The sequence below is a fragment of the Dipteris shenzhenensis genome, chromosome 17 (genome assembly GCF_047967505.1).
Source record: "Dipteris shenzhenensis isolate YYH24624 ecotype China chromosome 17, Dip_SZ_1.0, whole genome shotgun sequence".
Classification (NCBI taxonomy): Eukaryota; Viridiplantae; Streptophyta; class Polypodiopsida; order Gleicheniales; family Dipteridaceae; genus Dipteris; species Dipteris shenzhenensis.
In genome coordinates, this window is record NC_141612.1 from 45589846 (window position 1) to 45604381 (window position 14536).

Below are 14536 nucleotides of genomic sequence, written 5' to 3' on the forward strand. Positions count from 1 at the left end.
TGATATAATGTATCTTGCCTATATCACAAGAAAACATGATGTAGGGTTGCCATTTAGTGAATGCTGCCTCAAAGTGTAGACTACCCCGTTGGACTGTTGTTAGGATCTCTCTTAATAATGGAGGTAAAATAGTTTCATATTGCAAGACATAAGTCATCCTATCATAGGTTTTACTACTCAAAAGCTTTGCATTTTTTTTTCTCAACCTACATGCCTTAAATAGGACCAGGTGATTGGTTAGACAATTAACACAATCTGCTTTTAGAGTAAGAGCACACGTCTTTGATTTGGTAGATGTTTGTGAGTTGGGATTTAACACTTCACCTATCGGACTTGTAAAAGGCATTGTCTATATTCTAGGCCAATTCTATGAGGTCAGCCATTGAATGATACTTTTAGACTGACTTGGCTATGCTGGGACCAATTGTTATTAGAGCTAGACGTTGGATAAAGGTTTTTTGATCAAGGCTAAAGACAAGAGAAGCTGACAAGATTTAAGCTGAATTTACTACCTTTTTTCATGCTATGAAAGCACTTTCCTTTCCTCATAGACATAGTGAATTATGTGAAATGAGACAGCAACTTTGATATTTACTTGTTTTGCTTGGAATGACTTTTAAAGGGTATCTACAATAACACAATTACTGAAAGCCATTGGTTTTGTATCCCAGGCAGAGATGATGAGAAGGACAGCAAGCCCAGGGCTACAGTTCCTAGATGAGCTGCTCAACTTACACGATGGTTCTAGTCATGATGAGTGGCTTCGGCAGTGCCGCCAATTAATGCTGAAGACCTTTCCAGTTGAAGATCCATTCACAGTCTTTGCACCTCAAGGCTTTGATCTATCATCTGTGAGTTCTCAACAATGGAGTTTCCCACACAAACCAGTCAAAGTTGAAGCAAAAAAGGATGGCATGCTAAATGTGTTATGTCCTTAACCCGTTCAACTACGTTTTCCTCTTACACTAGATGGTATGCACTGCATTGGCTATTCTCTTCATGTGTGGAGGAAACATTATAACATCGGTCTGAGCTGCATAAAAAAAGCGACCTGGTTAGACCAGAAAAGAAACATTCCAATTAGATTTCCACGTTTTTGAACCTATATGCTCTACTTTATTAATGCCCACTGAAATTGGACAAGCCAAGTAGTCAGATGCCAAATTAGGACTCAAACGGTGCAACTTGGCAGGGTTTGGGATGTGTGTGGCTTTAGGCCTGAAGTGATTTAAAAAGGCCACAAGGTGGAAATATCTCGCTGATAGATTTCCTCAACCTTGCACTGTGATAGGGTCTAAAGAATTGTCAGGGAGATTGGGTGAGGCCCCTCTAGAGAGAAGAGCTTGGTAGCTAGTAGTGCTTTTTCATCATTATGTAAACCAAAAATCAGTGAAATACAAAATAGCAGAAGAGTAGGAAAGATAAAGAAAATCACTAAGCTTCGTAAATAGTGCCTGGACTCTTGCTCTATTTTATGTTTTTCTGACGACCCAAATTACTTTGTCATATTACCAGTAACTTCTGCTCTTGTAAGTCCTGCCTGCCATGTTGCTCTTCTTCTCTATTTTTCAAAGTTGTGCTTCACTACATGCTGCTCCCCTTTTGCTCTCTTTCCATATCTTGTTACTCATTTTGCATACATCCTTTCATGTTTGATCAATTGAGCAGAGCAGTCTGCAAGGTACATTGTGGTACCCCACAGATGTGAGTACATCTACGATTCCTACCTGCCCTAGGCATTGGTGTGTGAATTCTCTACCTGCCCTAGGCATTTCCTGAATGGTTCCTATTCCTCTTATGTTGATGGGCATTATCTTCAATGATCACAAAACTTTGCACATGAATTTTTTGAAAAAGGTTCATATATTCACAAAGCTTTATAAGGGTTAGACATCGTGTGGATGGTGGGAAGTGCACATATTCTCATTGAGCCTTTGGTTTAGGTTCGGCTTCCGGAGTTGAGTTTTTCTTTTAGGTTTGGGCTTCCAAAGTTTTCTCAACTAGCAGTATCTAGTCAACTTGTGTCCTAGCTAGACTTCTCTTTTGGAATTTCACAAGTTTTCCATGTTGCTGCAGACATGCTTCCCAACATGACCTGTTTTTTGTAAATTATTTGCCGCCTCCCAATGCATTTTTTAAAGTAAGCCTATGCTCTAATACCGTTTCACCCAAACCTTGAGCCAATGGAAAGTGAGCCTTTGTCCAATGAATACCAGGCCATTGAGACTGTATCATGAGCTTCTTTTCATCTATTGCGATCCTACCAGCAAACACAATGTGCCACAACGGATGTTATGGGCTCAAAGCAAGACAATATTCTTGAAGGTCTAGGATTAAAATAGTCACATACAACTTGTTTTCTTACCCCATATCCTAAGAATGTTGCAAGCACCCAAGAGCCGTTTCAAAAAATTGCCAAACATTCAAAAAATCCATGCATGTGAACGCATGCATACAAGTTGACATTCCATTGCGATAAAGATCACATTTTATTGGTCCCGTTACTTGCAACATCTTTTGCAGTTGGCTACATACTTCTAATTAGGCTCCTCCACACCTTGCTTAATCTACTTGTGTGGGTAGTCAGAGCTTCAAAATTGTCTTTGTGTAACCTTAAGGATCTTCAACATGTGATCATAGAGGTGTTAGGCATAATATCATAGAAATCAATCGATACCCAAGGCTATTGAGAATGTCAGAACTTACTGTAAGAGGGATACAATGGACATAAATTCGGAAAGGAGTTTTCTTATAACAAGATGGATAAAAAGCAGCTTATGTCAAGGTCTCTTAAAATCCCTCATATGTAGGGAAGAATTTTGCACGAAGCTCCATCCCAAGGTTTAGACTAAGCTGCTCAAGGTCTTAACATCTCTCTTCTATGACACTATTAGCATTAGGTGACCAGAGATGCTGATATGCACACAGAGAGAGATGGTTTGAGTGATTGGGGCTCCACATGGTCAGCAGACTCCCTCCCTTCAGTATATCAAGGATGAGTTGTTTTCTCCTCTCTTTTCACACGAGGTCAACCAGATCATCCGCGAGGATCTTTTACAGCTACACACATTCCGGACCTGGTTGGGACTGAGCGCGCTTCCAGTGAAGCTCAGGATCATTGTTTCCATATCACAGATGAGGGTTTCATTGATGCACCAGGATACACGCAGATCCACTTACCCCACTCACTGAGGATCTCTATTGGCAGGTCCGGGTCTCTTCACATAGACTGTGCATTGAGAGTGGCAAGGCTGAGGGTCTACCCCAAGAGAGGCGCATATGTACATTATGTGACACATAGGAGGTCAAGTCAGAGGAGCATTTCATTTTCAGGTGCCCAGTCTACTATGAGATCCAAGGATGCTTCTACTACCTCTTCAGAGACAGTTCTGGGATGTTGTCTCAGTTTCTTTTCCATCCAAACCGGAGATGCTTGGCAGCTTTTATCCATGAGGCAGTTAGGCACCGCGAGCATCTACTTCGGTCTTGGAGATAGGAGCAGACCTCCTTCTTGGTAGACTCTTCTCAAAGCTCGATCGCGGAGTTCTTCCAGCCAGAGCATGTGGATCCCCATACTACGAGGCCTTGATATGATCGAGATCTAGAGCTAGCAATAGACCAGCTCAGACAAAGGATTGACACACATATTACACTTGGGGATATCTCCTCTCTGCGAACTCAGTTGACAGGGGTCACTGTAGCCCTTGTTAGGTGCAGCGCTATGACTAGGAGACGACACTGGACCACGCCCACGAGCAGCCGACAACACTCTATCGCCGACTTCATGCGTCCGTTGTCTCATCCACTTGGATGAACCGATGATGATGATGATGATTATACTGATGTGTAGTCGATCACTTGACATGACTATGTAGTACTTAGCACTAGCTTTTTGTATTCTGCATTGGTGTGGATGATCGTTTAGTAGCTCCACCCTCACAGTTTGTTTGTATCAGGATTCTCACAGTCTCATAGACCCATCGGTCTTCCAAAGACTTTAATAAACTTTCTTTATTCTTTCTTTCTTTCTCACATAATTTTGTGAACATTTTGACTTAAAATATACTGATATTTAAGCATGCATGTCATGTGAGAGTAGTATATACAAATCCTCAAAATCTTTTAAGCTTATAATGTTTCCATTGTCTAACTCTTGCGCATTTATAGCCCCCCCAAGGCCTTCGGATACTTGATCGTAATTGGTATCGATCTCTGTTTATGCTGCGCTCTGGAAGAGGGTCAAGTGGAGTGTGGTTCAAGGATACCTTCCAAGGTTTGCACTAGTCTAAAGTAATGTTAGGTGGGGTGCGATTCAAGGATACTCCTTGTAGGGAAGCAACCCCTACGAATTCTAGTTCATTCTTGACCATATCCATAGGCCTAGATCATGCTAGGGTGGGATAACTTTCATGGTAAGCTGTAAACACAATTAATAGATTAGTATGAACCGCATAGGGAGAGCTAGTGGACTTACCTCCCAACCATAGACTCTATCTGTTGAACCACACCCTCGAGCTTGAGGTCTAGATCCTCTTAGGGCTAATGCAACTTGACGATAGGATCTTATGTCCCATACCATTGGACCTCACTCATAAAAATGACACCATAATGTTCGTTGCTTTAAGGCTGCTCTGCTTGAAGGAGAAACACTGAGATCTTGATGCATAAGAGACATACATTAAAGAAAGCAATGGCACACATCGAGGCCTCCACTATTTATATAGGAGGTGCGCTAACTCCTAGGGCATTATCCTAGGCCACTATCTTTGATGGGATTGTCCTAATTGTCTTGACTAAGATAGTCCTATCGAGTTTATATAGACTTCATTTGTGCTAGCTCAAGTCTCAATCTTAGGGTTATCTTTTCCTTGTCTTATGTAGAATAAGGGATATCAAGTTTCAAAGGCATTTAGTTCATCTACTGACTCTAAATTATCCTTTGCTACTAATTTCTCTTTTAGTCTCTTGACGTGAAAGATGGCGTAAATTTTCACATCTAGAGGAGTTGGTCTTTTTGAATGACTTGGAAAGGTCCACAACACTGAGGTGACAACCTATACAAATTTTCTATTTTTGTTACCTTATTAGGTGTTGGGATTCTAAGATAGGCCATTAGACCTTCTCCTAACATCTAAGGTGACTGAACATGATTTGCATAACATCGTGACTATCATTAGAAGATTCAATATTATCTCTTGCTATCCTGAGCATGTTTAGCTGAGCTAGCTAAATCCTAGTAGATGCCTTTACCTTGATATTTGGAAGACCCACCATCCAAGGTGCACATGGCTGATGACGATTCATTAACATGAAAGGCCTCATTCTATAGTAGCAAATGCTTTACACTATGGTGAGCGAACTCTACTATCACAAGTACCTCTTCCCAATTAGATTATCCCGTCAAGACTAAACCTTCAACATATATTTGATAGGTTGATGACTCTTTTAGTTTGTCCATCTAATTGTGTATGATGGGCTAAATTAATTTAGTATCCAATTTCCTAATCACTTGTTGTTAGAGGTGTCTAGTGAATTTTGGATTGGTGTGACAGACAATTTCATTCTACAACCCATGTAGGCTGAATAGCTTCTCGACAAAGAGTTCAGCAAGGTCTAAGGCCTTCATGTTTTCTCGCTTTGGTGAGTTTTTTGACTACTACCCAAATAGAGACATGACTTGTATTGGTCTTGGGTAAACTAGCAGAAAAATCCATAGAGATACCCTCCCATTATCTTCAGGGATCTCTAAATAATGCAAGAGACCACATTGTTTGAAGTGCTCGGGTTAGCTTAGCATTGTCTACATTTGAGGACACAATCCTTGTCATTATGACTTTATCTTGGCTGATAAAAATCTCTTTTTCCAAGTCATTTGTTCTTTGTATTGTGGTTGATTAACATTGGGACATGAGTAAATATTTTTTTTTTCAAGAAAATTACTTCATTAAGTATGAACGAAAACGGCAAGAGCAAGCTCAAATGCGGGAATACATCAAGCTATGCATGAGGAAAAAACAGCTCAAAAGGAGCTAATAAATAACCAAGGCGGAGGCTGAAAATGCCACCTCAACCTTGAAGGAGGCTCAGAGAAGAAAGGAGATCCTCTCCAAACTCTGAAAAAAGTAACTCTCTTGGCGGTTGGTTGCTCTGGAGGATCCCTGCATGCTTGCCCAGATGGCCATCAGAGTGTGTACTGTGTCGGTCCAAATACTAGCCATAGCTTGGGAAGGGTGAACCTGGGTACCCTCCATCGCCTTTGTACACCTGGCTCTCCAAATATGCCAAGCTGCAATGCTAGCCAGAATTTCCCATGATGTGTCTACTGAGGCATGAGCAGGTCTGAAAGGAGTGAAGGGAACATCGTGAAGGGAACAAGACTCCACTGAGTGGGAACATCCTGAAGGGAACAAGACTCCACTGAGTGTCGCCGTACAATGAGAGGTGGATCTGGATCATGTCCCTCGAAGAACACCTGAGGGCCAGTAAGAGATAACCATGCTACTGAACCCCAGGTCATATAGAAAGGTGCAGTATGAAAGATACTGAAAATCCTAGCAACACCTTTCCAGATCGTCCTCGCCTGTTTGCACTTCCAAAGGCAATGCTGTACTGACTCAACTGCAATGTGGCAACAAGGACAAGTAGGGTCAGCCCCGAACGTGGATCTCCACAAGTTCACTGCAATCCCTCCATGAATAGAAAGCCAAAAGAAAAGAGTGATCTTTCTATTCCTGAGGGATTTCTAGAGCCTACGCCAAAAGTTTTTTTGCACAGCTCTGCGGAAATCTGAAAACGTCCCAATGAGGGGCTCTGGAGGGCGACCAACCTCTACTGCTGAGCTGAAATCTCTTGGCATTTCTGACTGTATAACGAAAGAAGGGGATGCTCTTCTCTCGCGGCCTCTCATCAATCCATTCCCACTCCCCTGGGTCCCACTGCAAGAACCTAATAGGGGAATCACCATATAACCAGAGTCTCCAAGGCCCTAGCACAAGGAGAAGGGGATCAAGGTCAAGAAACCACTGTGAGTCTGTGCCCCACTCCATGAAACTTGCAATCCTGACAGGTTGAAAGGCAACCTCCAAAAGAATATCACCAGAAGATTTGGTAAGTTTGCCTCCCGACTGAACATCAAAGACTAGGGTATCCTCATGTGCATCCTGCAGGGCAATAATCTGTTAAGGAATGCCCGTCCCTGAGAAAGCTCCCCACCAAGTGGACTTTGTGATCGGCATGTCATCTGTGTCTATCCACTCTGTCGGAATGGTTGCCTCTATCTGCTGTATCGTGACTGCACTCCCTTTGAGGTAGCCAATTGCTAAAAGTATCTGATCCCTTGGAAGTCTCCTAAAGGCCTGCCATGCGCCTACAATAGAAGCAGGTCCCCTCTCCCATCTAGACCATTGCATATAGTGTGGCACTCCAAGTGGTCTGTCATGGTCATCCAATATCGAGTCATTCTACATGACTGGATGCGTGTGAACTTCTTCACGAGAGGTGGGTGGAACTCTGCGAAGAGTGATTTTGAAGCTGCCCCAAGCTTTTCGAATAGCAGCCATGAGAGGGGAAGGGGGAGATTTGAGATGGGCTGAAGTAAAGATCTATCCATCCAATCTCCCCCATGAGATGGAGTACAAGATTGAATGATGGGTGAGAAGAAATCTTTCCAGGGCTCCTGTGTTAGAATTATTATTATATTCTAGGCAGTGGTCAATGTAATGTAATAAGTGGGTTAGGGGCACTTTTCCCTCTTAGAGGTTTTTCCCCCTAACCACAGTCTAATTCCTAACTTCGGTTAGTGATTAGATAGGGTTTTGTCACTTAGATAAAACCCCTCATCTCTTGTTTGTACTTCACTTCATTTAGTCCACATTTGGAGTGACCTACGTTCAGCTCACTGTCTTCTTGCTTACTCTTGCTCTCTTCATTGTTTTCTCACATTTGGTATTAGAGCAACTCTCCTTTTCGGACCTGCTCCCAGCTTTCGCACCTGCTCTCAGCTTTCGTCCGTACTTCAGCTTCCGTCCGTACAGCTCCATCGTCAAGCATGTAGTACAACGTCCGTACAACATACAGACTGACAGTCCGTACTGTGACGCCGCACGTGTGAACTTTATTAGCGCCAGCTTGCACATTTCCGTACCCGTCGTCCGTACGAGCATACGGTTTCTATACGATTTCGCTGTACAGTCCGCCAGGTTCTATCCGTACAGCTTTTGTATAGGTACGCTCTATAGTTCCGTACAAGTGCGCTGAGCTATCAGTACAGATTCGGTACATCCATACAAGTGTACAGATTTTGACCGTACAGGCTGCGCCGTACAGTTCTGTACAGCTGCATTCAAACTTACTGACAGTTCCGTACTCTCAGTACGTACAGTTTGAAGGTGAAACATCGTTCACATTTGTTCACTTTGTAGGTGGACTTGGAAAGTTGCATTTTTGCAGGGTTTTCTTTGTAGGAGGATATTGGAAAGAGTTTTGTCAGGCTCTTGTGCATACAACCATTGTTTGGCTTAGTTTTTGGGAGCACATTTGGAGCTTTGGCAGACAAATTGCAAATTTGGGGCTTTCAGTCAATTTGCCCTCTTCTGCTTGCAATTTCACCCCAAAATTTGGGGCTTTTGGTTTTGAACTGCAATTTCAAGCATTTTTGGAGCTTTCAGACCATTTGCCCTCTTTTGTATGCAATTTCCCTGAAGAAATTGGGGCTTTTGGCATTCGGATGCAATTTGGTAGTTGAAAGACCATTTTGGAGGTTTGCAAGCAGTTCTGGACTCAGTGTGAGTCAATTTGCAGACTTTTGCCATTTTTTGCAGATTCCATTTGCTGTTTTTTGGGCATGAGCAGAGCATTGTGGTGCAATACAAGCCTTTGATAGGCTATGACAGTATTTGTCACTATGGGAAGATTTTCTTTGGGAGATTTTACTTGTGCATTTTGATCCCAAGAAGGGATTTTACTTGTTCAGTTTGCTGTATTTCTGAGTTTATCTGGCAAAAATGGCTCAGAACAACCCCAATGAGGTGTTCGGAGTCCTTACAGAGGAGGATAAGTTGGATGGCACCAACTACTCCTTGTGGAGTTTTATGGTTCGCAATATCTTGGTTGGTAGACATCTTTGGGATTATGTCAATGGGGATGAAGCAAGACCAGATACAATGGCCACAATTGTCACTCCAGACCAGATACAGTGGCCACAATTGTCACTCCTACTGTTGGAGGCAGGGGTAGAGGTCAAAATGCAGCACAAGTAGTTGGAGCTGCCGCTCCAGGAGCTCTCCCACAACAGAATAGAAAAGATGGAATTCTAGAGATGCATAAGCTCTATCAGTGATTTCTCTCTTTGTCAAGAGGTTCACTATACCTCACATTCGGTCATGCAAGACATCAAAGGCAGCTTGGGAGATATTAGAGAGTATGTTTGCAGCAAGAAATGATGCCAGAGTTTCCTTTGTGAAGCGAGAGCTTTCTCATACGCATATGGATGAGGGAGATTCCATGAATTCTCACTTCACAAAGCTTCAGGATTTGAGGGAGCAACTGTTGAATATTGATGAAGTCATTCTGGATTCAGAGATGATTACCACCACTCTGAATTCTCTTCTTGAGTCCTATCTCGGTTTTCACACCTCGCTGAATTTGTCATTAAGGGAGGGCAGCAATCCTCTCTCTTCTCACAAGTTGGTAGGACTTCTGTTACAGGAGGAGCAGACACGAAGAAATATGGCAACCCGGGCTGGCGAGCATGCCATGCTTTCCAAGTTTAAGCCCAAAGGAAAAGGGCAGCAAAAGCAAGATGCCAATCAGTCCACACATCAGCATAAAGCTGATTCAGGACAGCCCTCTTATAAGGCTAAGGGTGATGCAGATAAGTAGAAAAAGAAGGGCATTTGTCACTACTGCAAGAAGCCAGGTCATTATATTGGAGAAGGTAAGAAGCGTATAGCTGAAGAGAAGAAAATAGATTCGGGTATGGCTGTGTCAGATGGATTAGCTCCTCATTCACATGATGGGGGAGATGTTACAGCTAACTTTGTGGAAGAGCACTATGCCTTTCTGTCTTGCACTTCAGATTTTTCAATGGGTAGTTCAGATGCTACAGCCACTAATGATGATGACCCTTATGCTTTCTTGACTTGTAGTTATGATCCTTCAAAGGATGCATGCTCTCTCAGTGTCAATGAGACACTAAATACTTGGTATTTTGATAGTGGTTCTTCTAAGCACATCACTTCTAAGAAGAGCCTTTTGCATCTTTGGATCCACCACTTACTAAAAAGAAGGTGACTTGTGCAAATAATTCTTCTTATTCAGTGTGTGGAGTGGGGCACATTATACTCACATCCCCATTGATGGCAGAGATTTCAGAATTTCAGATGTTCTCTATGTGCTAGGCATAAAGAAGAATTTGCTTTCAGTGTCCTCTCTTAATAGAGGAGGATTTCAGGTTGTATTTGATGATGCTAAGTGTGCAGTCAGAGACAGTCAGAGACAAAGAGAATGACTATGCTTTGATGTTGTCTGGCACTTTGTATCGGAGTCTTTTTCAGCTTGATTTTTATGAAAAAAGATCCGATCTTGCATTATCAGTGAGCACTCCCATTGCTGCGATGCAGAATGCGGAGTTATGGCATGCCAGATATGGGCACATGAGCTATGGCAGCTTAATGACACTTCAGAAGCATGCTATGGTTGTTGCACTGCCTCCTTTAGAGTCACCTTCTCCTCATGCATGTGGGGGTTGCATCCTTGGCAAGATGCATAGATTTCCTTTCAAGAAGGATGGTGCAGTAAAAGCTACACGCAAATTACAACTTATTCACAGTGATGTCTGCAGTCCCATGAGAACACCTGCATTTGGGGGTTATGTTTATTATGTTACATTCATAGATGACTTCACCAACTACAATTGGGTCTATGGTCTTAAGGCAAAATCAGAAGTGTTTATGTAGTTCAAACACTTTGTGGCTATGGTTGAGAATGAGACAGGACTCAAGGTGCAGATACTTCGCACAGATCGAGGGGGGGAGTATATGTCTCTTGAGTTTGAGGCATTTTTGAAGGAGAAAGGCATCATGCATCAGCTTACAGTGAGGCTTACACCTCAACAGAATGGCAAAGCTGAGCGCAAGAATCGCACTCTGATGGAGATGGATAGATGCATGCTTACCAGTAAAAAGTTGCCTCACAGGTTTTGGCTTGAAGGCCTTATGTGTGCCAACTATGTTTTAAATCGAGCTCCCACAAAGGCTTTGAAGACAATCACTCCCTATGAGGCATGGCATGGGAGAAAGCCTTCAGTGGATCACTTGAGAGTTTTTGGTTGTGTTGCATATGCCCACGTGTCTGTGGAGTTTCGACACAAGTTGTTAGACAAGGCACTTGAATGCATTTTTGTGGGGTATAGTTCACAAAGCAAAGGCTATCGTCTCTACAATCCTGCTTCACGTAAGATTTTTGTGAGTAGAGATGTTATATTCTTTGAAAATTCAGCACATACACATGCTGAATTTCAGATTCCAGCTTCTTCAGATGATGTTTTTGAGGGGATGCTTCCAAAAGCATTTGGTTCCCCAGCTGAGGTTCATGCTGCAAATCAGAATCTACCACAACCTCCTCCTGATCCACATGCCCCGATTCAACCACTAGTTGATTTAGTACCCCCACAGGGTGTGGATGAAGTTGTCAGGCAAGAGATTCAAGAGATACACGCAGCCAAAACAGTCCCAAATTGGTTGCTATAGACTCTTAGGGAGAGTAGGCTTGAGGCCCCGTTGTCGGGCAGGACTCGTAGTGCAGTAAGGCACGCAGGGGGGGTTCTTTCAGTTGAGACAGCTTATGCAGGGACTCTTCTTGATGAAGAGGAGCTTGATTCTTTTGAAGAAGCAAAGGATAATGTGCATTGGATGCATGCCATGCACAATGAATTGCAGTCCATAGAGAAAAATCAGACTTGGGATGTTGTGGATTTGCCACTAGGTAAGCATGCCATTGGTACTAAGTGGGTTTTCAAGGTGAAAAGGAAGCCCGATGGATCCATTGACAGATACAAGGCAAGGCTGGTTGCCAAAGGCTATGCACAGAAGAAGGGCATAGATTATGAGGAGACTTTTGCTCCTACATCCCGGATGACCACCATACGGTCAATTATTGCAATGGTTGCAAATTTTGTTTGGAATGTCCATCAGCTGGTGTGACGCTAAAAATTGATATTTTTAATTTGGCATTGGTATTGTTTTTCTCTATGTTTGATAAGAGTTTGAGTATCAAGTGATAGCCTAGCGGCTGTCACTTATTTCTATTTTCTATGATATTGTATGGGATTGAGAGGATGAGTGGAATGGATCATTGTAAATACCATAGGTATGAATTATAAATACCTTGGTATGGGGTGAGAGTTATTTGTGTATGGGATATTATGAGTTTTTTAGAAAATAGGAAGAGTGAGTCATATAAAGAGGTGGGCTCATGTCCATGTGTTCCAATAATATAAAAGAGGCCACATGCCAAGCGTGTGGAAGGCATGTGGAGGAGTGTGAAGTCAAGAGGAATCCTTCTAGAACTCCTATGTGGAATAAGGAGGATGTGGACATGTGGAAAAGAGAGGGTCCCTATGGGCTCCATGTGAGGAGACTCTTGACTTTCTCAATATTTTAAGAGTCTTGAGCATCTTTTGATGGGACACATGGCAAGAGTAGCCAAAAAGGACATGGATGGTGACATACGTGCTTATGTGATTGATGGGGAAAGGAATCTACAGGCAGCAATTGTAAATGGGTGAAGGAGGGTAACAAAATCTCTATAAAAGGAGCCCTCCTCTCCCTTGTTCATTAGAATCTCTTCCACCATTAGGCCTCATGTTGCTGTATCTCTAGTCTCCCCAAGCCTCTTCCATGAGCCTTCTCTCCCTCTTGTAGATATTCTCTTATGTAGACTCTTGAGTCCTTCTCTCTCTAGTTTATTCTCTCTCTATGAGTAGTCTTGGAGCTTCCGCTCCCTCTTGTATGTCTGAAACCTCTTCTTCTCCTTTGTGTTTGTAGTATTGAAGTGGATTCTCACTCTATTTGTGATGAAGGTCACTTCAGGTTCTCTCTCTTGAGTGTCTCTTCCCTTTTCTTTCTTTTAAAGCCTTAAAAGTTCTTTTTATTCGGCTGCTCACTGTGCACACATCACTGTGCACACATGGTCCCTCTATTTCCCGAGCCACCATGCAAACTTCTTCCCCTCTTCTAGGCGAAATCTATGAGGGGTGGATCGTTGATGAAGGTGGAGTCTTGAGGGAGCATCCTGCTCAGGCGAAATCAGCTTGGGTGGAGGGTAGTTTTCATGACAGTTTGACCCCTTGTTAGTGTTTTGCTCATAACTTTCTGCTTGTTAGTCCGATTGTAATGAAATTTATATCAGCGCGAAGGTCTCTTCAAGGCGCATGTTCCTATGTACTTAGATCTTGAATCAGATACTGCTGCAAAAAGTTATGAGTCTCTGTGTTTGACAGTCTGTTTTCATGATAGTTTTTACCCCCTTTCAGTAAACTGTCCATATCTCTTCAACCGTCTGTCTGTTTTCAATGAAACTTATATCAGCGCGAAGCCCATCTCAAGGCGCATCTCTTTGTGTGCTTGAATCTCTGATATCATGTCTTTACTGAAAGTTATAGGCCTCTGTGTCTAATGACAGTTCATAGAGTGTTTTGAGCTAAGTATAAGGGTGTCTATGAAGGAGGCGCAATGTTTCCTCGGAATCTACCCATCCGACCCAATCAGCCTCTTCAAACTCATCGATACATATCAGTTCATGTCATGTTGAGCCGCAAGATCTTCTTTCAGCAACGTATCACTCTTCTCTTTGGCACAGACCGGCTCGCTGAGATTATGGCCTCTGCTAATCCTTTCCTTCTCCCTATGCTTGATTACAACATCACTTGGGATGTTACCATCTTCATTCTCATCTAAGAGAGGAAAGTATGGTGTGGTATCTTGGCATAAAAGCTTCTTTCTAATGTCTCATTCTCAATGATAAGTATCTTTGGCAGTCAGTTCGAATGCTGCAGGAAGTGAAGAGGTGCGTGAAGTTTATTACCCCCAACTTCATGAAACATCTTTTGGTGGAGACGCCGGGTACGTTTGGTATTGGATTCATCCCACCTTACTGAACGGTCTCGGGTGTACTTGATTGCATGTTATGCCCAGTATAGGCATGTGTTTTCTGATGTGATAAAGAAGATGCCTGGAAGAACTCCGTTAGAAGAGATTGCAGCCCGTTTAAGAGAACTTGAAGATTGTGAAGGTGATGCTCAAGCTATTCGCACAGTCACCATGATCATATCCTTTATGTTTGCACTTTTGAATATGTTGGTGAATCGACAACGCCGGCAGCAGGCACAATGATAGATTGGGGATTATTCCATGCACTGGCAGCTTGGTGTGAAGAAGAGTTGAGTCTTTGGGTAGTTTTTGACTATAACAATGGAGTGGTGATTCTCAATGCTTTCAACTTCTTTTGCTATGCAAATGATGAAGATTACAATATCTTG

At 42.7% G+C, this 14536-nt stretch overlaps 1 protein-coding gene across 2 annotated transcripts in view; it reads left to right on the plus strand.

Annotated features, from left to right (window-relative positions):
• Window positions 1-14536, plus strand: part of PAC (pale cress protein (PAC)) — a 66231-nt gene that overhangs the window by 27822 nt on the left and 23873 nt on the right. Inside the window, exon 5 of one of the 2 annotated variants that reach the window (XM_087388689.1) lies at window positions 672-851. The exons of the other annotated variant lie outside the window; for it this stretch is intronic. Coding sequence (XP_087244815.1) covers window positions 672-851 — 180 coding nt within the window. The remainder of the gene's footprint in view (window positions 1-671; window positions 852-14536) is intronic. 2 annotated transcript variants of the gene reach the window in all.